Source organism: Gouania willdenowi, chromosome 6, assembly GCF_900634775.1.
Source record: "Gouania willdenowi chromosome 6, fGouWil2.1, whole genome shotgun sequence".
In the NCBI taxonomy this organism is placed as follows: Eukaryota; Metazoa; Chordata; class Actinopteri; order Blenniiformes; family Gobiesocidae; genus Gouania; species Gouania willdenowi.
The window spans coordinates 35,690,332-35,715,347 of record NC_041049.1 but is presented as its reverse complement, the minus strand read 5'-3'; the positions used below and the strand labels follow the sequence as shown (position 1 = coordinate 35,715,347).

Sequence of the window (25,016 nt, the reverse complement as noted above, 5' to 3'; positions counted from 1 at the left end):
TCTGATTTAGGAGTCAGGGATGATTTGTGTAGTTTTTCGCCAGGTTAGACGGTGTTTAGGTGGTGTTTGAAACGGCCAGAGTGGGAAGGTCATTTCCACATAAAAAAACATCCTTTCCCTCACGGTGATGGCGTTTCAACCCGATTCTGTCCATATCCGCGTTCAAAAGTAGATTCTGTTTTCATTGTTCGATTCCATGATTTCATCAACGTGGATTTTGTAGGGCCCTAGTGTAGATGTTAGCGCACTCAGAGACTCGCTGTAGCAAAAAAAAAAAGAAAAAGAGACTCGCTGTAGCGCATACAATCGTGTGTCCTGTAACCATCTCTGATTGGCCAGCAGCCCAGGAAAGCGGTTTTCTGCAATTCTGGTTGGTGAACAAATATATCACTCAAATGATGGCGACAGAAGAAAAAACCTCCAGCATCTGAGGTTACGTTATCGTAGTAGAGAAAACCTTAATATTGATGCAATTATGGTTAATCGTTCAGCTTTAACGATGGGTATCTTTTACTGGATGTAAACATTTCCGTCTCCTCTGTATTCAAACGGGACGCTCTGCGGCATCACAGACATTTAATCTCGCATTAGGCCTCTAACCAAAGGCTTTAGAGCTCACAAGTACCGTATTGATGCCAGATGATGACTACTAATGTGTGCTGATCATTTCTTAATGCAGGAATGTAAGTAAATAAAAACAGGCTTTCACACAAACAAACGTTATTCTATTGTTAGTATTAGGGGGGAAAACGAGAGATTTTAACTGTGGCTCGGACAGAAAAATGTGGCCAATCCTCACTCTGCAATAATCTGATCAAATCAACCTGTTGCATTGTTCAACAATGAAGGCTTTTCAATTTTAAAGTGTGCTTTATCATTTAATGGATTTCAATGATATTTACAAGTGTCCGTGTTTCCAGACAGCCCAAAAAATAACATGGCCCAGTCCCCCTCCTTATAAATGAAGCACTTCAAACCGTCTTTATTGACAGACTTACGTGCGTTGCATCTATTTACGTTTGGTGGGGGTGTCAGGAAGCTGGATAGGAGAAAATGCGCATAACTGCAGGCTGCTTAACCCCAAACCCACCCATACATATTTATTTGGGTATTAAGTTGATTGATCCTAGTCCAACTATTAACATTTTAGTAAAAGTATTTATATTTTGTGTTAAAATGTCAGAGACACTTCCCTCTAAGGGTTAAACACGGGCTATTACAATTGAATTTTGCTATTGGCTGAGACATATTATTATGACCATCAACTTTCACTGTTGGCCTTACCCCTCCTATAAAAGCTGAATGGAGGATGGTTTCCTCCTGTCACAGCTCGACAATGCTCACTAGGCAGCTTGCTCTGTACACCACTGCGGTGATGTTTTTGACTCTGTGCTTCTATAAATAGCATATTTTGTGCTAACCAGAGGGTTCACCATGGTACTGTGTGTGTGTATGTACAGACACATCATGTGTGTATTTCCATCTGTCTCTGCGTGTGCTTGAACGTGCATGTAGTTATTGTTGCGTGTGTGCGTCTTTCTGTTTATGTGTGTAAGCGGCGTTCTAGCCTCTGCTCAGCAATGACCATAGGCTGTTTAGTGATAGTGTCTGTAGTGTTGTGTGTGTGTGTGTGGGGGGGTGTGGGGGGACAGCTTCACGTGGGGATTGTGTGTGTGTGTGTATGTAGTTGTTGATCACAGATGTCACTGCAGTGCTGCTTGACTGGGCTTGTCTTACTGGGAGCCGGGACTAACGGCCATAATCAAGGCAGTTTTTTAAATTTCCCCCCTAATGGCAGGTCAGCAGAAAGCAGTGGTATACTTACTCTCTCAGGGGTGGGCAACTCCAGTCCTCGAGGGCCGGATTCCTGACACTTTTAGATCTGTCCCTGCTCCAACACACCTGAATCAAATTAATGGCTCATTATCTTGCTTTTGCAGAGCTTGATAACAACACATTGTTTTCAACCAGGTGTGTTGGAGCAGGGACACATCTAAAAGTCTCAGGAACCCAGCCCTCAAAGACTGGAGTTGCCCACCCCTGCCTAAGGGGTCTATTCTCTCATGTGCGTAAGTCATAAAAGCTGCGCAGCAGCGCTGCCCGCCAAAATAGTCTGCTTAAAGCAACAACGTGTAACTTTTGGCCACTAGTTGACCTCACTTCTTTTCCTTCTTCTTAGACCTCTCTCTCTCTTTCCTCTCTCACCGCTTCTACAGACACACCCACATACACTGTTCCCTGGTCATCGGTCACAAAGTCTGCGGTGTGACTTTAAGTTCTTTTCCTCTGTCACACTTTCACTGGGTTCAATATGTTCACATTTATCAGTTCTGCGTTACATTTCATTATATTTCATGCGTTCCTTCCACTACTTTTCCTGCAGAGACGGTGCATGTAGGGTCGTGGAGCTGATCAGCTGTGTGCACCCGAGTTGCGCCTCAGCTGAGGCATTGATAAATGAAACTCTGACAGACGTCAGACTTCTGTCCACGTTGGTCACAGTGATGTCTAACTATTTTCATATTATGTCCAAAGTAAAGCCAAAGTTTGATCCATTACAAAGTAAATAAGTGAAATAAGCTGTCGTATGCAGAAGTTGGTGAAATGCGCATGAGAGGATGGATACCATAAACTCTTCCCACACATATTTAAATGAGGCTCAGCTTCAGTTCGGATTCGCTCACATTAGCTGCATAAGGCGTTAAACAATTTATATTTAAAGCTGAGTATTATGTAAAAGCCAAGAGTACCCACTTGTCAACCACTTACTAGATACAATTATGTGATTAGAATCTGGTAGGTTGACCTTTATTATCAGTGAAATGCTATGAACATTCCTACTATAGCTGGGCAATATGGACCAAAACTCATATCTCAATATATTTATATATATATATATATATATATATATATATATATTATATATATATATATTATATATATTATATATATATATATACAGTGGGGCAAAAAAGTATTTAGTCAGCCACCAATTGTGCAAGTTCTCCCACTTAAAATGATGATAGAGGTCTGTAATTTTCATCATAGGTACACTTCAACTGTGAGAGACAAAAAATCCAGGAATTCACATTGTAGGATTTTTAAAGAATTTATTTGTAAATTATGGTGGAAAATAAGTATTTGGTCACTTCAAACAAGGAAGATGTCTGGCTCTCACAGACCTGTAACTTCTTCTTTAAGAAGCTCTTCTGTCCTCCACTCGTTACCTGTATTAATGGCACCTGTTTGAACTGGTTATCTGTATAAAAGACACCTGTCCACAACCTCAAACAGTCAGACTCCAAACTCCACTATGGCCAAGACCAAAGAGCTGTCGAAGGACACCAGGAAAAGAATTGTAGACCTGCACCAGACTGGGAAGAGTGAATCTACAATAGGCAAGCAGCTTGGTGTGAAAAAATCAACTGTGGGAGCAATTATCAGAAAATGGAAGACATACAAGACCACTGATAATCTCCCTCGATCTGGGGCTCCACACAAGATCTCATCCCGTGGGGTCAAAATGATCATGAGAACGGTGAGCAAAAATCCCAGAACCACACGGGGGGACCTGGTGAATGACCTGCAGAGAGCTGGGACCAAAGTAACAAAGGTTACCATCAGTAACACACTACGCCGACAGGGAATCAAATCCTGCAGTGCCAGACGTGTCCCCCTGCTTAAGCCAGTGCATGTCCACGCCCGTCTGAAGTTTGCCAGAGAGCACATGGATGATACAGCAGAGGATTGGGAGAATGTCATGTGGTCAGATGAAACCAAAATAGAACTTTTTGGTATAAACTCAACTCGTCGTGTTTGGAGGAAGAAGAATACTGAGTTGCATCCCAAGAACACCATACCTACTGTGAAGCATGGGGGTGGAAACATCATGCTTTGGGGCTGTTTTTCTGCTAAGGGGACAGGACGACTGATCCGTGTTAAGGAAAGAATGAATGGGGCCATGTATCGTGAGATTTTGAGCCAAAACCTCCTTCCATCAGTGAGAGCTTTGAAGATGAAACGTGGCTGGGTCTTCCAGCATGACAATGATCCCAAACACACCGCCTGGGCAACGAAGGAGTGGCTCCGTAAGAAGCATTTGAAAGTCCTGGAGTGGCCTAGCCAGTCTACAGACCTCAACCCCATAGAAAATCTGTGGAGGGAGTTGAAAGTCCGTGTTGCTCGGCGACAGCCCCAAAACATCACTGCTCTCGAGAAGATCTGCATGGAGGAATGGGCCAAAATACCAGCTACTGTGTGTGCAAACCTGGTAAAGACCTATAGTAATCATTTGACCTCTGTTATTGCCAACAAAGGTTATATTACAAAGTATTGAGTTGAATTTTTGTTATTGACCAAATACTTATTTTCCACCATAATTTACAAATAAATTCTTTAAAAATCCTACAATGTGAATTCCTGGATTCTGTCTCTCACAGTTGAAGTGTACCTATGATGAAAATTACAGACCTCTGTCATCATTTTAAGTGGGAGAACTTGCACAATTGGTGGCTGACTAAATACTTTTTTGCCCCACTGTATATATATATATATATATATATATATATATATATATATATATATATATATATATATATATATATATATATATATATATATATATATATATATATATATACGATATAAATCTCTATAATTTTATCAAATAAAGTCTGACCAGAAAGACAATTCTGGGTTAAATTTGCTGATGCAAAATGCCACACAGGGACATTTATTAACAAACAGCTGATCAATAAATTATTAAACAGCCTAAATTAAAACATAAATGGGTATATGAAGCACATGTGTTCATTTAATATACTTACAGTTCATATACAAGTCAACACGTTGCATATTTACTGTTAATTTCATGTTGCTTGTTTTTAAGTTAGACATTTACATTTTTATTTTCATTACATATTTTCTTTTAATTTCTCATTCTCCCTAATGTGGTTCTCTGGTATTCACTAAGGACTTATTAAATAGATTTGTTGCAGACTTTACATCCTTTAACATCCTTTATTAAAGGAGTGTATATTTGTGGCGCTTGTGATTGGCTGACTTACGTGGTTCCTTCCACTGTGGGAGAAGTTAAAATCTCAGTTATTAATCTTACAGAACGCGTAACTGTGTCACATCCAGGAGCCTGGACCGGAAAATACGCGCAGGAGAGAAGCGCGTAACTGCAGGCACATAAAAAAAGCGATTAAGTCCAGACCGGAGAATAGGGCCCTAAGTGCAGACTGATGAATAGGGCCTGATAGGATTGTACAGGTACAGTGAGTAGTCAATAAATCATTAAGTCACACAATTTATCTACAACTATTTCATGAAACAAACTGTAGTGTTCATTACCTCTGTATGGAGGACCACAATGTAACATAACTCTTGAAATCAAGAGCCAAAAGCAGGCTATATCTGTAATATTGAAGTATACAGGGTCTTTTTTTCTGGCAATATTTGACAACCTTCTGGCCTCCTACTCATCATGTATAAAGATGTAACTGTGCACTTCACACTTTGGCTTTGTTTTGACACCTTGCACAAAGTGACTCATGAGTGTTTTTCCTCTGACAAAGATTTTAATGATATGACTTTAACTAGGACTTTGCTTATTCCTCCTCATGTCCTCATTAGTTATTGTGCAATGTTGTCTGTTTTCCTGTTCCTGTTATCAACTATAATCAATTAAAAGCTGTTGATATTTAGTTTTTTTTATTTTGTTACACTTTTTGATCTAGAAATATACAAATATTGTATTTTATTTTACACGGAATTAGCAACATTTGTAATCAGATCAGCAGGAAATAATCACACAACTAATAGACCTGGCAGTTTTAGTTCAGGCCAGAAGCAGAAGGTATATTCATTTACTCATTTTAATTTTTGTCATAGCAGGAGGACAGGACAACATCCCTCCAGGACTTGAGATTAATGCCTTTTGTTTTTCAGTTGCAAAATAATAAAGTATTGAAAATATTTTGTTTTTCCAGAATGGACAAGCTAAAAGTGGAGCAGTGTGGACTGCAGGAAATAAACCATGCCACCAACCACAGGCAGCCACTCACAGAGCCTGAAATCCAGAACAACAAATGCAATGAGGCTAAAGATGAGTGCATTTATGCTGTTCATCCAACATCCACAGACAAAGAAGAAAGGAAACAAGATGCTGAGTGCTATGGTTTTGCGAAGAATGGATCAGAGCAAGATTGTGCACACACCAATATCAACAGCCTCAAACTCCAGCCGGTTGAGGCGAAAGCAATTCAAGCTAATGTGATGCCTCTGCTGGCTTTGGATGAGACGGACAGCACACAAGTTAATGGGTCTGCGGAGTGCAGAGATAACAGGACCCCTGGCCTGACACAGCAGAGCCCAGCACAGGAGACGGACCACAGCCTGAGCCGGACCAGCTCCAGGCAACAGCTGGAGCTGTGGGTTCGCACACAGAGGGGACGCATAAAGGATGATGACGCTAGAAGGTGAGTGCAGCCAAACCTTAGCACATTTTAAAATCTTGTCAGTGTTTTTTCTCATATCAGCAGAGTGCATATTCCTTTTTTGTGACACAGGAAGCAATGTTCATCTCTTATTTTCATTTCTCTCAGTATGTCTTCATTCCCCTTACTGTGTTGTGGCAGGGGCTGTACCTTTGTGATTCAGCTGACTAGACACTAGGTGTGCATCTCTATAGGTGGTGTGTTGCTTTGTGATTGCTGTCATAAATCTCTGTTGTGTTGTTAGCTGAGGGGATTTGTATCTGATAGTCCAGGGGTCACCCCCTGGACTGCTGGAGGATGTGGTTGGTTTCGGGCGGTGTCGGCCTGGCGGGGTGTGGAGGTGCCTCTTCTCTTTGGATGTGGTTTGGTGCTTGTCTCGTTTCCTGGTTGCCTTGGAGGCGGTCCCCGTTGTGTGCAGGCCCAGGGCGGACTGCCGCTTTTGGCCACCTGGTGAGTCTGTCCTGCTATATGCGGGCCGGTGGGTGGGTCTGGGGTACCCTTGGCTGGGGGTTGCTGTACCGCACCGGATGTGTGCCATTGGTGTGCCTCCTTCTCGCGGTGGCGACCATTGGTCGGTCGTGCGCAAGTGGGGGGTCGCCCCGTGGCTTGCGCTGTCCGGTGGGCAGCGGGGCCTGGACTGCTGTCCTTGTGCCGTCTGGGTCTGTGCCGTCCTGCTGGTTTGTCGGCTGGGGTGGGGGGGGCTACCCCTTGGTGGTTCTCGGACCCGGGAGTGCCCCTGAGGTCCGGCAGGGGTCTTCTGGGCCTGGCAGGGCGGGCCGCAGCCTTGCATGCCTGTGGGTGCCGGGTGGGGTGACTTGCAGCATCCCCTTGCTGCCTTAGGCGGCTGGGGATGTGGCCATCGTCCTCGGGCGGGCTGCTGCCAGTGCTGCTTCTGTTCCGGTTCCTTCTGGCCTGGGGTCCGGTTCCTGCTTGCTCTGGGCCTGCATATTTCATTTGGGTTTTTTTTTTGTTCAAAAGGCAACGGTTTGTAGCAGTCAAAAGTTGAAAAACAATGCCTTGCATGGAGCAACTGTTATCTCATTGGCCATAAATTCCTGAAAGAAGAACGGCAGGTAAAATGGCAGTCATCGACCACAAACGGCATGTGTGGTTTGTTTGTTTTTGTGCGTTACTATGGTTACCAGCTTGATTAATTGGCCCAACAATGAATTGGTCGGGCTCTACCTGTGTTACATAACTGAAAACATTTCCTAAATGCTTCTACCAGGAATCCAGACTGCGCATTAAGGGTGCAACGCAGTGCATTTCACACCTGGTCCTTCAGAAGGGTCCTACACCAGTCAACCCAGTGCCCCCCAGGCCAGACCCAGCCCGCTGGAGCCGCCTGGTCTGCAACGACCCTGACACTACTTAATTGCATTGAAACAAGTGTGATTGATTGATTGTGTTTGTCATGTCACTGCAGTCTTCCTCAGAACTGTCATTGTTGTCACCCTGCTTTCTCGTGAAAAACGTTAAAAACAGCTGATTGGGCCGGGACGTGTTGGCTCTCTTTGCTTATGCCGCCAGTGGGGGGTGGTGTGTGGGAGGTGTGGGAGCAACACCATTAACGGGGACAAGGAGGGGACATGCATTTTCTCACGCACCTGGGACATCATTTTTCACCGGCGGCGTGAGGACTGACATGGTCAGGAGATGTTTATTTTGAAAGACATTTTCAGAATTGGGAGGACTAGACCCATCCACTGATACCAGGCGCGGCCCAATTCGAGCTCTGAATGTAAATGTAAAGTTATGGTGTGCTAGAAATCGGCAGCCGAATCACACTCGGATTCCAAAATGGCCCCAGCATGTACTGGCTGCCGTCTACCCGCTCTGCTGGAACTTTTGTTTGTAGCCGCACTGATTGGTATTTTGTGCCAGAACATCACTGTGCTGATGGTATACAACCATCAGGCACTTATTGATCTTAATCGTTCACATGAGGCACGTCGGAGTTTCAACTCTGAGGATCAAACATCCAGACTTCCTTCTCACCTGTCCCCCGGACGAAGCGTACCAAAAAACGGGGTAAACGTGGTGGACTCCTGTTGAGGATAAAGGCGTTCTGGAGGTTAAATCCTGGAACTGCTCCTGGATGCCATTTATCACATGGATTACGGTGGATTCAGCCCATGGCTCCCGTGCGTCTGGTCTCTGGCTTGCACCACCTGCCGCTTGAAGCGCTGCTCTGCAGACGCCTTCCCCAGCACCGTGGTGTGGATCACGGGTGGCTTTGTCCGCTGTGCCGAAGCTCTCCACAGGCCGACAAGGAAGTGACTCTACGCCTTGCAGAATGCTAGATCGCTAGATCGCTAGACAACAAAGCTCACCTCCTGAGGGACCTTTCCATGTACCACGGGTTGGATCTGATGTACCTTACGGAAACATGGCAATCTTAATAAGCTATGCCCTCCAGACTGCTCCGTGTTTGGAACTCCACGGCTCACGTGACGTGGAGGAGGATTAGCGCTTGTATACCTGGACGCTTTCAGCTGCAGACTGTTGGACATGAACACGTATAACTCCTTCGAGCTCCAGACGTGTAAGGTTGGAAATGAACACTTTTTTTTACTGTGTTTCAATCTACCGACCACCTGGTCCGGCTAATTTATTTCTTGATTAATTCTCTGAGTTGTCATCTATTGATGATTTTAATCTGCATGTTGATAACTCCTCTTGTCCTATGGCAGCTGAGATGATGTCTCTTATGGACTCTTTTCACTTTGTGCAACATGTGTCAGGTCCAACGCACACAAAAGGTCATACTTCAGATTTGGTCTTTTCTTTTGGTTTAAAAATTTACCAACTAAGTATTGAAGACTTACAAACAAACGACCACTGCTGTATTGTATTTAATCTGTCAATCACACTGGCACAGACTACTTCCAATGTGAAAAAGCAGAGACGCATTCTTAATGAAGCAGCAATCGGTGGGTTTTCTGCCTCTTTCGACCCAACTACATTTGCTAGTTGTGATGATGTTGACATTTATGTAAAACTTCAATAGCCACTGTTTGACTGTACTGGACACAGTAGCACCAGCTAAATATGCTTCAAGCTCTAATAAGAAACCTTGTTCATGGATGAATGAAGCTATTTTTAGCTTTAGGAGAAGCTGTCGGAAAGTGGAACGCTTGTGGAAAACCACTAAACTCGAGGTGCATAGACTCCATCTTAAAGAAAAGATAATGGAGCTAGATGAAATAATAAAGCGCGTCTGTTCTGCTTATTTCACTAATCTTGTTTTGCGAAATAAGAGAAACCCCAAGGTCTTGTTCAGTTCTATTGAAAATCTTGTTGCACCCTCACCGTTCCATGTGCCTGTACACACACAGGATGACTGTAATCATTTTTTAAGCTTTTTTGTAAACAAAGTACAAGACATTAGGGTCAGTATCACTCCTCCCTTGGTTAGCTTGTGCACTGCCTCAGTCCCTGTGAGCTCATGGTCCTCCCTCACTCCTGTCAGCCTACAGGATGTTCAGGTTTTAGTAGGAAAGATGAAACCCTCATCGAGCACTGTAGACATTGTTCCTACTTCCCTGCTCTTAAATGTTTTTGATGTTGTCGGTCCTTGGGTGTTAAAATTGATAAACCTCTCACTTTTATCTGGCTCGGTCCCCAGCTTCTTTAAACATGCGATAGTGAATCCCATTCTTAAAAAACCCAATCTTGATCCAGGGGAGCCTATAAGCTACCGGTCCATATCCAAGCTTCCCTTCATGTCTAAAATCATGGAGAAACACTGCATGAAAAGTGGGATTTCCGGCAGTTTTCGTCACTGTAAATTGCCATTAACACTGAGTCAACTGGAAGTTCTAGTCAACTAAAGATAACTGCCAGGAATTGCCGTAAACTCACTGCACAAGGTGAGAAAGTCACCCCCAGCTTCTAGGACTGGGTAAGGTTTTCATATGTAAATGACCATGCTGTGATCCATACAAATGCAAATCAGGACTGTATCCACTGAAAAGGCACACAAGTCTCTTTGTACGGGAGCTTTAATTCCTCTTTAAAGCAGAATAAAAGTTAATTCCTCTGACCTTGTAAACACTTAATTCCTAATGCACATTTTATTCCGAATTAAACTTAAATTTGAATTAAGTAGCTGGTTTATTCCAATTAAAAATGAGGCTTCCAGTCTAAATTTAGAATGACCAATCTGAGCATTAACACAGGAAAGAACAAGGAGTTTTGATAGTAATTTTGTGTGTTTTTCTGTCATTCTGTGTATGTTTATGGTTGCACTGCTCCTTATGAGGCATAATATGTACTTGTGTTGTCATTTTGCGTTTTTTGAAGTCACTTTTGTTTGTCAGTACTATGGGTTTGCAGTCATTTTTTGTGTTTTTCTTGTCTTTTTGTGTATTTGTGTATTGTGTTTATATATATATATATTCCCTGTAAAATGTATTTTTTTGGAGTCATATTGCGTATTTGTGTTGTAATTTTGCATTTTTGGAGTACATTTTGTGTATTTCTGTTGTAATTTTGCTTGTTTATTAGTTTGTTTGCAGAGTAATTTTTTTGTGTTTTTCTTGTGTTTTTGTGTATTTTTGTTGTCATTCTCTTTTGTGAGCCATTTTGTCTATTACTGTTGTCGTTTGGTTCATTTTTGTTAGGCAAGGCAAATTTATTTGTATAGCGCATTTCATACACACGACAACTCAATGTGCTTTACATGATCAAAAAGTGCAAGCTGTAGTAATTTTGTACAACTTTTGGAGTATTTTCTGTGTTTTTCTTGTCTTTTACTGTATTTTCCTGCAATGCTGTAACTATATATTTTTTTTTACTGTATTCTTGCTTTTGTTTTGTGTTTTTCTGCCATTTTGTACATTTACTTTAGAAAATTAGACCAAGGGCTGCATGTGGAAAGAACAAATAGTTTTTTTTAATAGAAAATGTGCATGTTTTTTGTCATTCTGTGTATGTTTGTTGTCTTATGTTATGAGAAATTTTGTGCATTCTTTTGCTCTTTTGTGTACAGTATTTTTTCTATAAAATGTATGATTTCTGGAGTTAATGTGTATTTGTGTTGTTTTTTTTTTTTGCTGTTTTGTTTTTTTGTGTGTTTTTTGTAATTTTTGTGTATGTATGTTGTTGGGGATGTAATGTATTGTAAATTGCACAACAACTTATATGTGACAAGTTAAAAAGGGATGCACACATCTACCTATAAAAGCAAGGATTGTCTGTGTGCGTATGTGTGTGGAGCGAATATCTCCCCGACACGGTGTGAGTTGGACCTGAAACTTAGTCGACGGCTTCCAAATATCCCAAGTGTGTGCATCTGTTATTTTGGAGTAATTTCGTGCAGCAAAACTGTCAAAATGTTAATTTTAAGATTACGGCTCCCTCGGTAAGAGCACGGTATTGAGCGCGCAACTTCCGGTTCCGGGTTCACGACGTCACTGTGTCGCAGTTTGTTTGGGTTAAAAAAAAAAAAAGGTCAATATTAAAAATGTTTTGTACCGCTAAGTCATTTAAGTTAATATTTCATGGTTATTTAATATTATTCCCGTTATTCCAAACTTCCTTTAAATCTCGGGTCACGGATGTCACTTCCTCCTTCGTCTCCATGACTGTCGGCGGTGGCTGTGCTGACGGTCATTAGCCGATTATATCACAAACATTCTGATTCTTCAGACAGAGGAATGTAATGTTTTTGTGAGCGGATGGGTCCATTATGATTGTTTGTTCTGCACTGTGAGTGTTTATTCTTATATTCTCCTATGTGCTCAGAAAGATGCTAGCAGCTACAATGTAAACAAACACACATACACGGCTGATGCGCGTGCGTGCGTGCACTACATCGGGATGTACATGGTGAACGCACACAGAACCGTTGAGAAAGAGTTGAGACTTTAGCGTTGCAAAACGTATTTTTCGTGGTACTTTCGGGTCTCTCTCTCTCTCTTTTTTTTCATTTCTCAACATCCTGACGGATTATGTGCATGACGCGCACGCACGTGTGAGAGAGATAACGCACAGAGGAGATAGAGGTAGATACACACACATTATGTTCGTGACGCGTGTGTAAGAGAACGCACGGAGGAGATGGATGCACACACACACAGTATTATATTGTCTCTATCTAATCGTACTACGACCTTATTATTGTTATTGCTATTCTTATATTATTCTTTTTTTGTATTATTCTTTTATCTTATAGTTACTGGTATTCTCATTGTATTATTATTATTGCTATTACCTTATTATTTTATGTTACTGTTTTTATTGTATTATAGTTACTGGATTTGCATTGTTATTGTATATTTTTACTACTATTGTATTAACGTTATTGCTATTCTTATAATTACCATTATATTCTTTTTCATTATTAATTTTTTTTATTATAGTTACTGGTGTTCTCATTGTATTATTAGCATTGATATATTATCATTATATTACCTCATAATTATTTAATATTGTTTATTATTAATATTGTTTTTAGTGCATTATTATATTATTTTGTTATTGCAATTATTACCATTAATATTACAACATTACTTTTATTACTATTACTACTTTCACTATTAATATTATATCCCTATCAACATATTTATTATTATCAAGGCTGTACACAATATTAGTGAATTGGAAAGATATTGGAATTGGAAAGGGTGTCTGGGTGCCTCTTCGTGGGCGTGCGTTCCTTCTGGCTGTCCTCCGGACACTGGGCTGTTTGATTTTGCTCTCCTGCCCCCTCCGTACACGCCTGAGAGGCCCGTGGGGCTGGGGGCCTGCGTGTTTTTCTGTCGCTCTTTCCCCTTGCTCTCTGTCCCCCTGTCCCGTTCTCCCCTCCTCCTTTTCCTTTGCTCTGACGCCTACTCTCCTGTTGGGGGTTCCTGTCGGCCCGGGGTACTGGTGGGGGGGGCTGTGGCTTTCGCCTGGGGGGCGGGCGGGGCTGCGTCTGGTGGGTTAGCTTGGGGTGGGCCCGTCGGGGGGCCTGGGGTGGTGGGGTTTGTGCTCCTGGCCGGGGGGGTCATGGGTGGGGGTGGCTACTGCTCGCGGGCGGCCCCTACATGCTGGGTGGCGGGATGCTGCTGTGGGTCGCTCCACCTGCCTGTCTGGGCACTTCGGCCCCCCTTCCCCCTTTGGCTCACTTGGGGGACCGCGTGGGCCAATGCGGGGTGTGACGGAGGTGGGGTGGGGCCTTGCCCATGCGGGGGCCCCCCCTGGAGTTGTGCTGGGTGGGTTTGTGGGGGCGCGGCCTGTGGTTCTTGCCCTGGCGGATCCGCGTGGGGGGTGGTTGGTCTGCTGGTTGGGTGCGCCGGGCCCCGTGGGCGCTGTACCGGGGCGGGGGTTCCCCTGGGGTGGGTCTTTGGTGCATTGCTGTCTAAAAAAAGATTGCACTTCTTGTAGTGTTGACCTTTGACAGCATGTGCAGACAAGTAAAAAAAAATAAATAAATCAGGGCTCTACACAAACTTATCCAGTGATGGCACTGGTGTGACAAACTTAGTGAGTCGAGGGGTTGTACAGCATAGCCATACATACTGATGAATAGTTGACTTAACTGGCGTTCCATAGTTACCGTGTCTCTCTTAACAACCTGCGACGGATTATGTGCAGGACGCGTGTGCGTGTAATAGATAACGCACGGACGAGATGGCTGGCTCACACACACACACACACACACACACACACACACACACACACACACACACACACACACACACACACACACACACAGTATTTATAATAAAAATATACTAAATGAGTAAAATAAAACAAAAAACTAAACAATATATATACAAAAAGTACACAAAATGACAATAAAAATGCATAAAAATATACAACAAGGCTCCAAAAACACACAAAATGACTCAGAAAAACATACATTACAGAAAAATGCATCAAACAACAAAAATATGAAAAATATTTATTCAAAAAGTACACAAAATGACAACAGAAATGCATAAAATTATACAAAAAGGCTCCAAAAACACACAAAATCACTCCAAAAAAACATACCTTTCAGAAAAATACACCAAACAACAATAACAAAAACTTGAAAATGACTCAAAATACACAAAACTAAATACTTATACAAAAAATACACAAAATGACAACAATGCACAAAACTACACTAAAATAGATACAAAAATACACAAAATGATTCCAGAATGACACTACAATGGCAACAAAAAAACAATAATTATACAAAAAATGCACAAAAAGACAACAGAAAGATACAAAAATACACGACTCTAAAAACATACATTAGAGAAAAAATACATGAAACAAAGAAAATATAAAAATCAATATAAAAAAACAGACACATTTATCATGCACATGTCCCATAAAATTAAACCAGGGAAGTCGCACACGCTGTTTTACTTTTTACCCACAAATAAACCCCTTTATAACACTACAGAGTACAGAGTATGTACACCTTTTTGTACAACCAACCTTCAAACACATACTCATTTGGCCATGTTTGACAACTGTACTTCTACGCCCACATGAATGCATACTTCCAACGGGCACTGTAATAGTAGTTTAAATTAAAACACTGACTTCATGAGTTTAAATACCTAAATACCAGGTAAATGTTAAAAGACAGTTAAAAGTGTTCAGAGTGTTAAATAGACATGATTTACTTGACTCTTCATTGTTAAAAATGGTATTGAGTGATGTTTATTTGTGATCCACTGAGTGTTCTGAGTTAGACTATCTGGGATCGATTGGTTTTGTCGCCACCCCCACACGTGCTGTTTTCCACATTCTACTCACGCTGCTGATGGAGGAAGCAGACCTGAATCACATTTGTGATCATTTCTCCTCTTTTCAGGTATGTTTATAGTCAGAAACACAGCTTATATGTCGGAAATAAGTTACTAACAAGTAAAGAGTTTCATGACATTGTAGTTTTGATATTTGAGTTAGATAAGAGTTAAGTTTTATGAACAGTAGTGAGTAAACAGACGAGCCCGTTTCATGTGTAGCGTGTTCTGTTGTTAGCTTCTGTTTCATATGAGCAAAAATGTGTTTAAAATATGTTTTACTGTTATATGTAGTTTGATTTATGCACTTTGATTAGCTCAATACAAGTTTAAGACTTAAATATTTGATGCTTGAAAGAAAAGTGTGAGAACATTATTTATTGAAGTTAAATATTAATTTTGTTTGTTTAAAGGAAATGTGTTTATCCTACCTTCACCACTATTTGTTTTAATATAAGAAAGTGCTGTAAATGTGTACTTTTGTATCATGTTATATTTTTGTTAACATTAGATTCTACTAAACAGTCTTGGTTGTGATTATTTCTCCTTTTTTCAGGGGTGTAACATATACAAGTTATAAGTATATTATAGACGGGGTCCTCGGTGGACGACCGTTGTTTAATGCCGACGACAATGGCATTGAGATGTGATTTGAGGAGCTCCACACAACGATGTCAGACAAGTAGCAGGTAAGCTAACCCCTGTTTTTATTCTAACTGGACTTTTGACATTACGTTTTGTGCACCCACTCACCAAGAGCTACATCCACCCTTCTCACTGGTTAGATTGGTGGTGATGGACCTGTTTAGGATCAAATCTTTTATTTATACATACTTATTCTTCATGAGACCCATGACAGACTTGTTTGTTCCCTGACCAGGTTTTTGGTGACAGATCTGATCTTTTTGATGACAGACCTGGTTCGTCCCTGGCTGGTGATCCTGTTATGGATCAATGGATGCTGCAGGTGTTTAGCCCAGGGGAACAAAAAGTAAGTGTTACTCATTACACATATTTCGGTGTGTCAGAGCTTTGGGATCAAATTAGGGTCATAAAGATTGTGTGCTCAAAAAAAATTGTGTACATAAAAAAAAAATCTGTGTGAAAAAACTATTTGTATTTGTAAAATACATTTTGTGTCTGCAAAAGAAATTTGTGTGTGAAAATTATTAGTAGTTATGAAATACATTTTTTGTCTGCAAAAAAATATGTGTGAATAAAATATTTTTATTTGTAAAATGGTTTGTGTCTGCAAAATAACCTTTGTGTATGTGTGAAAATTATTTACACCTGTAAAAACCATTTTGCTTTTGTGTGCGTGTGAGAACTTTTCTCTTACAAGTACAGAACCAAATACACAGATTGATTGTGACCTTGTCAAATAATAATAGATTTAAAGTGAATGTCTATTCCTGCTGCTTCACCAACTTGAACTTTTATTTATTTATTTTTTTATAGGTAACGGTGCAGCTTTTGCACAACTAGAGGGAAATGAAAAGCGTTGTGATCACATACAAGGGTAAGATTTTAAGAAAAAAGAAAGTATAAGTAAATGTAAATGTATCTGACCTGACACTATTTGTTATTTGTTGTGACAGACTGAGTTTGCCCCACAATTCGACTGTGACCTTGTATTTGATGGAAACTCTCATTGCAAGTACAGACATGTGTGGAGTGGACACTGGAGTCTTTATATGTAAGTAACTTTAATTTGGAAAAAAAATCTGTTTTGTTGTTTGTGGTGTTATTTTATATATTTATGTCTGTTGCCTTTCTTTTTCCCAGTGGCATGAAAGACATACTATGAGACAGTCTGGAAGAACTTCAGATTTAGTCATTCAGACCTTTGGGCTCAAGCAGAAGCCATGAAAGGTGCAGCAGACAGAGGAGGAAGAGGGTCAGATTTTTAATGACATCAGAACAGGTGTTACACAGAGCATGTGCACAGAGCCAAGTAGAGCTTAATCTATTCCTATTATGTTTGTACTATGTGAATAACGCTAGTGACATTTTGGAGGGAAAAACAAAACAAAATGGCTGACACATACTGGCCACGGTTACATGTTTTTTTAATTCAGAGTTATTTATTCCGAATGACATCATTCGGAATTAAAGTGTTCTGCTTCGTGTTTACATAGAAATAGTAATTCCCAAACAAGGTTTACATGGAAAACTGGTTTATTTGTCTTTAGATAATTCTGCTTTAGGTCTCGGGGTTGGGAAGGCTCTGATTGGACAGGGGGAGAATGTGACGTATCACGTCTATCAGGAAAAACTCACAACAAACCTTTAATTGTTGGCTATAACTCAGAACACCACACATGAAAACTGTTTTCACCTTTATTTTGATTGTAGTTTTGAATCAGCAGCTCGACATAAACACACGGTTTCAGTTTGGACCGCGAAGCAGAAGGAGATGAGAACTAATCACCGGTAAAAAGCCCAGTAAACCTCTGGAAAACAATCACCAGGAATAAATATTTGCTCCCTGGTAAAGATAGTAGCTCTAACAACTGGTAAAATTATAAACTGGTGATATTACAGCTTATACACGCAGTACGGAGACACATTTACTCCACCTCCGGGTCCGAGTGCCAGCCGTCCGGTGAAGCCTGTTCCGTTTACCGAGGTCCGTGTGTGTTTAATAAGTATGTGTGAAAGTCCGCGTTTATGTTTATGCCTCCATTCATCCACATTTTACATTATATCCAAGTCTTTTAAGGCTCATATTAAATATTCTTGGCTGGAGTCCGGGCCGCCGCCATCTTGGATTATGTCATCACCAGCGCGTCATCACCACAAGTTGCGCAAGATGATCCAAAATATAATTTTGCCTAATTAGAGGAATTATCTAATTAGGAATTAAAAACGGAATAAACCAGCCACCTAATTCAGAATGAACTTTAATTCGGAATTAAATTAGCATTAGGAATTATGTGTTTACAAGGTCAGGTTAAAGAGGAATTAGCTTTTGTTCCGGTTTCAAGAGGAATTAAAGCTTCCATGTAAACGTGGCCAATATTTTGTTGTGGTAACAATATAGAACCTTGGTTCCCAAAGGGGGGAACGGGACCCCTAGGGGTACGCAAATTGTCAAAGGGGGTACATGAATAATAAAATTTAATTTGGAAATTAGAGTATAAATGGACCAGCAGTCAGGAGTCTCCATGCATTGCCACAAATTACTCATTAGTCGATTTCAGACTACCCATGGTTACAGATTATTATTATATGTTTTTCCTCAACAGGATAGGTACAATCGAACCATTTTACTGTAAGGCTACATTGTATGTGATATTACATCAGTGGTTCCCAACTTTTTTGGTCTTGACACCATGTTAATATCACACATTACTGGCATCTCCAGGGACCAAAATTAGCTTTTGATAATGTTTGTTGTTGCCAGGATTAATTTAGTGACAAAGTGATGAGATGGACCAGCTCAGATATTTTCATGCTTCATTTTATTTTAACTTGATTTATATTTGAGAAAGTGAAAGTATAGAATACAGTTGTTTAATAATGTTTTGTTTGTGGTATAATAATTTGAAAAATAATAATTAAAACATTTTTAAAAAAATAACATTTTAATCAGTGTTTTTATTCATCTAAATTAGACATTTCAGGGGACCCAATTTGAATTCCAGGTGACCACATTGGGTCACGACCCCAAGGTTGAAAAACTCTGCTTTACATTATTCTGTTCTTGAGGTGTGCAGGACTAGCTTCAAGTTAAATGTCTGAAGGGATACAAGACTGTGAAAAGTTAGGGAACCAGTGCCATAGAACATCACTAATTTTACTGCTTGTGTTTCCAGCTGCTGGGAGTGAGGAGAGCTGTTTTAGCCAAGGAAGAGATGGACTTGTGGACATGATGTCTGATGAGGAGGATAGCACAGCTGATGGGGAAGCTGGGTGGATAGTTTGGCCTCCATCCTTCAGAAGCCTGGGGTTTTCTGCTCTATGTTCAAGATTACAGAAGAGACTGGAAAATGACCCCAAATATCAAGCAATCCACCACAAAAGGCTGCATTATGGGCCACCCTCCAAAAGACCTGCTCCATCTTTTTATGACCCTGAAGCAACCAAGAGGCACAAGAGTTAAAGTTTTAGTGTGTGACCCAGACAAGGTGAACTCAGTGTAAAGTTTGTTTTTATTTTGTTTTTAAATAAAGGTCTACTTTCAATATGTTCCCCGTCTCTCTTATTCTCAATAGACTGCTATTGTGATGTGTCGTTCTCACTAAATAATATTAGCAATAATAATAATTAGTATAATTAATATTTTAATTATTATTTGTATTATTATTATAATAAAAATTGGAGGGGTAAATATGACCATACGTCCCAACGGTGACCAATGATTGAGGGACTTTCTGTCCAATCACAGGTGATTTTACTTCTGAACCGTCTGTGGTTTCATCCAATGGTTGGTTAGTTTCAGTCAAGCAGGCTAGACATTGAAATGCTAATTATTGAGAGCCATTCACAGCGGGAGGAGCCGAGGCCCCATCTCCCGCCCTCCCTAGTACGTTTCTGACAATTATCGGCACAGGCAAACTTCTCAGTGAACTGCTGATAACTGCCAATAATCCTGGGCGTTTGCAGGAATTATCAGGCATTCACAGGGTCGATAATCGCGGCTTTCATGCAGTGAAAGTGGTGGCTAAGCAGCTGACTTCATACATGGAACAGTTTGATATTTATGATAAATATCAATCTGGTTTTAGGTCAATCCACTCCACTGAAACTGCTCTTCTGAAAGTTTCCAGTGATGTGATGATGGCCGCTGACTTTGGTCATTACACAGTTTTAGTATTACTTGATCTAACAGCTGCCTTAGACACAGTAGATCATAGTATACTGGTCAGTGGACTCAAATCTGAGATGAGGTTTTCAGGTGCTGTTCTCCATTGGTTTACCTCTTTTATAAATGGAAGAACTTTTAATGTTGCTATTAATTTTTATGCTGAAGATATCCAGTTATACTGCTACTTTAATGACTCAGAGTTTCACTTTTTATCTGAGTTCTTGGATTGTATATCCTGTATCAAAAACTGGTTGTCATCAAATTATCTCCATATTAATTCAAACAAAACAGAAACTCTTGATCATCGCTCCTGATAAAAACATCCCTCTGATGAAAAACTCCCTTGGTGATCTGGTCTCATCTGTTAAAACCAGCCTCAGAAACCTTGGGGTTGTGTTTGATCAGTCCATGTCTTTGGAGGGACATTGTCGTCAATTGATTAAAATTGTTTTTACCACCTGAGAAATATATCTAAAGTGAGGCATCTGTTATCAAAATCAGATCTGGAACTGGTCATACACGCATTTATATCACCTCGCATTGACTATTGTAATTCTGTTTTCACTTGTTTTATTAAGTCGACCCTAAACAGACTCCAGATTGTACAGAACGCTGCTGCCAGACTTTTAACTGGTGCTCCCAGAACAGCCCACATTACCCCCATTCTTTCTGCTTTGCACTGGCTCCCAGTTACGTTTCGAATAGAGGACAAAATCTTAGATTCCGAGCGTTACATGGTCAGGCCCCTCAATTTATCTCAGACTTGTTGTGCCCCTACACTTAAGGGCGAAGCCTTCGGTCTTCAGGTCAGGGTCTTCTAAAGATGCCAAAATCTAAATTTAAAACCCGAGGAGACCTGGCGTTCCAGGTTGTGGCCTCCAGACTCTGGAATAACCTGCACCAGTTTCTCCAGGAGCTTAACTGTGTGGACACTTTTAAAAAAACTGTTGAATCTTTGTCTGAAGAAGCAGCTAGTTGGTGACATGGTCGGCTATTGGCCGTCAGCACAGCCACCGTTCACAGTCATGGAGACGGAGGAGGAAGTGAAGTCCGTGACCCACGATTTATTTTTTTATTTTTATTTTTTTCACTTGTCTGCACATGCTGTCAAAGGTCAACACTACAAGAAGTGCAATCATTATGAGACAGCAATGCATGTTTTGTTATTGCAATGAAATAAATTCATTTATTTTATTGCTTAATTGTGACCATCACCAGTCCTCCCTAAGGAAGGGTAAGAAACATTGGGAGGATGTAAAAAGGAAGAGCAGTGTTACACCTAGGTGGAGGTGGAGGGGAGCAGGGGGGAGAGACCCGTGATTTAAAGGAAGTTTGGGATAGCGGGAATATTTTAAAATCACCATGAAATATTAAATAACCATTAAATATTAAAATATTAACTTAAATAACTTTTAGCAGTACAAAAACGTTTTTAATATTAACTTTCTCTTTTAAACCCAACGCCATGAACCCGGAACCGGAAGTAGCACGCTCAATACCACGCTCATTACCGAGAGTGCCGTAATCTTAAAATGAACATTTTGAACGATTTGCAAAACCAAATTACTCCAAATATAACGGATTCACACACTCGTGGTATTTGTAAGCCGTTGACTAAGTTTCAGGTCCAACAAACACCACATCGGGGAGAAATTCGCTACACACGCATGCCCTCACGCAGACCTTCTTTGCTTTATAGATAGATCTGTTAAGTCTACTAGTCTGTTCAACAAACCATGTTACCACATCATGGAGGACTTTGTATGCAAGGAAACAGACAGTAGCCTAGCACTAACCGTAGACAGTACACTATCTGTAACTGCACATTATTAACCAGCTAGAGAATAGGGACGTTGCTATCTGACTATTATCATTGTCGACTACACTGATGTTTTTTTATCGACTAGTGACTAGTCCATGACAAGGTTTTTCTAGAACAGTTCAATTTAAACACAAAAATAATCTACACGGTCAAAACGTTGTCTTTAAAAATATTGTATGTATTTAATATTTAAATGGAAACATCCACTGTATAATTAGTTATGAGTTTAAATACTAGTGAGATGTTCACACTGTGAGAGATGAACAGCTGAACATCAAAGTATCTCCTCAAAATGAATAAAAGGAAGCAAATCAAACAGAAAACACACCAATGAGCTCTGGAATCAATGTGTGCCATTTTCAAGAATTTCTTTAGTTTAAAGCGTACAAATATTTGGACAATTTACAGTCCAACATAGGCAGATCAACTTCTCCTTTTCCAAACACCTTTAGATTGCTTGCGAAGCTCCGTCGGAATGTTTACCTGGACATTGCCGGCTTGAGACATCCATACGGATTAGATGAGTTCCGGGTTGAGAGAGACTCTCCCTGCCATGCCATTTTGTTTGTTAACAGTGTGGCATGGAAAAAAATGAAAGAGTAGCACTGACACCAAAACCTTGACCATAGTTCCGAAGAGCTGAAGTACTGAAAAATTCACTCACACATCCCACTTAAAACAGATAAACAACGCTGGCTAAAAACAACTAAAAGTAAGGCTCACATAGGGGTTATCCTACTAAGGTACCTTTCTGGGTCGAACAACGTGGCGCATCCCTAACACCTGTCACTTGCACTCACAAGACAATCTGTAAACAAATTATTAAGAACTACAGTAAATATAAGATTATGGTGTGGACAGAAACAAAGGAAGAGGAGCATATAACAAATAAAATAGGGTCACATAACAAATTTGTAAAACATGCACTCAAAGCCTCTCTTGTGGCCTGCACAGCGGTTGTAGTAGTAAGGACAACATTAGTGCAGCTCTGCACATCTGTGCTATCATACTGCACACTGCTGTAATATGATTCATTCAGACGTAACGCCTCACAGTCCAAAAGACTGAATTCCATTGATAGCCATTCCTAGTTGATTCTCCATCGCGCTATTCCCGATACAACTGATGCAACAGAAAATATGAATACAGCTGCTTGCCTAATGATGATGTAATGCCATGCACATTTTGTAAATGAACGTGATGAAGTATTTGTTTACCGGAACTGGGTGGAACGAGGGGAGTGTATGAGTGTGTCCTCGTACCACACCAGCGGAGGGACGGGATTGGGGAAACTCCTGCTGTGAGCTTGGAATGGTCCGAGCCGGCAGTGTGAGTGCCCCCTTAACAAGCTGAGAATCTGCAAGATTCACACATCAAGAAGATGAATACATGTAACTTCCACTGCAGTGACAAAAAACACTGACTGTAGCCTCAGAAGCTACATTTGAACAATGAAATTACATGATTGCACTTAAAGATATGAACAGTTCACCTGGATGAAATCACACATCTTCCTCCTGGTCCACATGGAAGTGAATTGCGTGCTCGCTTGTGCATAGTGAAATGTCTAAAGTGGGATTTCTACAGAAGCTACTGTCTTAATGTTTTTGGCGTTGAAAAGAAAATGTCTAATGGCTCTTTTGATGTTCTTCCGGAGGCTGAATCTGCACTCTGCTGCCCCACTGAAGACTATAATTACAAACGTGACTGCAGCCAAAGTTTTGACTCTTTGAACAAGGGGCTTCCGTTTCCTGATCTGCAAGCACTGCTTCAGTGGGAGGAAATCCCACAGCATAGCTAAGTCCCTATGTCACCCTGTTTTAGATTCTGTTTCTAATACCATTTTATTTTATGGAAAAAAAAATCATGCTGATATGTGGTTGTAAAAGGGTTAAATAGTGCTTGGTTTATTTGTAATCTTTAATTAAAGTAATTTTCACTTCAATCAAACATATGATTTTGGGTTTGCTGAAATCATTATTTTGTCAGCCCACAGAATAAAAACTTATCACCTGTTTATTGTATTACAACTACTGTTGTATGTAGATAGGTGTTCTGATGAATTCGGTACCCAACATAATGATTCCTTTGTGTAATTAAGGAAACTCTGTTCCCAGTAGTCTTATTTATAGTTAACTGCTACACAGCACTGTGTATGCATGCTGATACTCTGAGAGACTAGTGGGGTTCTGCAGACTCTGAAGATGGGAATACCTACAGTATATTCATTCAAAGCCATCCTGACTTACGTCCTTCACAGTGACCTGCGTGCTGCAGCAAAAATGTCGCTACTAACATAAAGTACTGATCTAGTAGCATTTTGACATTTACAAAGCTTCCAATGCCTTTAAATGCTTTAACAATGTACAGTATGTATGTATGTGTGAGTGTATCTTGTTATTGTGAACAGGCTTAGGCATTTTAATCGAGCATAGGATGATTACTGTATATTTGTATTATGTATTATCTGATTATGTCTGCTCTGTTTGTATTTTTCACAACACTGTCACTGTATTGTCATATATTGTTGTGGAGTTGTGTATGTTTAGCCTTTTGAAATCCTGTCTGCTTCTACCCCTTGCACCATGGGACTACGGATGGAAATTAACGTTAAGCTAAATCCGGTGTATTTACAACTTCAGTTTTACATTAATACTTACTGTCCCACTCAAATTAACAAATAAAAAATAAAACCACATAAGGTGACTAGTTTTCTGAAATGAAATCAGCGGACATTTTCTGCTTGGAGATTAAAATTAAATAATGATGTCTACCTCAGGAAATATTTATATTTTAAAAGCTATTTGGTGCAATATAGAACAGTGTTTCCCAACCAGTGGTACCTATACCCCTAGGGGTACTTAAACACCTTGCAGGAGGTCCTTGGAAATATTTATGAATCCCAGACAGTGCTCACCAAATATTTAAGGTAATATATTCACCAATTTACATTATTGCACACCTAAAATTAGTTCTACTAGTAAATACTAGTATCAGCCTAAATATGATCAATATTTAGCTGTAAAAAGTTAGATAGAAGACTGCTCAGCTATGTTTTCCATATTTTTTGACAGTTTCTGCAAAAATTCTCAACCAAAGAAAGAGTCCCATTTCCTCCTCAGCATATACAGACCAATGAAAGGCCAACA

At 40.4% G+C, this 25,016-nt stretch overlaps 1 protein-coding gene and 1 long non-coding RNA gene across 14 annotated transcripts in view; both read left to right on the top strand.

The window, feature by feature from the left end:
* Window positions 1-25,016, top strand: part of LOC114464554 (pleckstrin homology domain-containing family A member 5-like) — a 205,988-nt gene that overhangs the window by 77,710 nt on the left and 103,262 nt on the right. For all 10 annotated transcript variants that reach the window (XM_028448853.1, XM_028448850.1, XM_028448851.1 and 7 more), the window contains one exon: window positions 5,994-6,482. In XM_028448853.1, coding sequence (XP_028304654.1) covers window positions 5,994-6,482 — 489 coding nt within the window. The remainder of the gene's footprint in view (window positions 1-5,993; window positions 6,483-25,016) is intronic.
* LOC114464556 (uncharacterized) lies at window positions 14,923-19,422 on the top strand. 4 transcript variants are annotated; one of them, XR_003674231.1, is made up of 6 exons: window positions 14,923-15,303; window positions 15,792-15,924; window positions 16,116-16,226; window positions 16,694-16,754; window positions 16,834-16,931; window positions 17,021-17,293. It is a non-coding gene; the product is annotated as an uncharacterized LOC114464556 (long non-coding RNA). The 4 variants fall into 4 exon arrangements; XR_003674233.1 differs by lacking the exon at window positions 14,923-15,303 and adding an exon at window positions 19,054-19,422 and having other exon boundaries at window positions 15,314-15,924; window positions 17,021-17,107; XR_003674232.1 differs by lacking the exon at window positions 14,923-15,303 and adding an exon at window positions 19,054-19,422 and having other exon boundaries at window positions 15,314-15,924; window positions 17,021-17,159.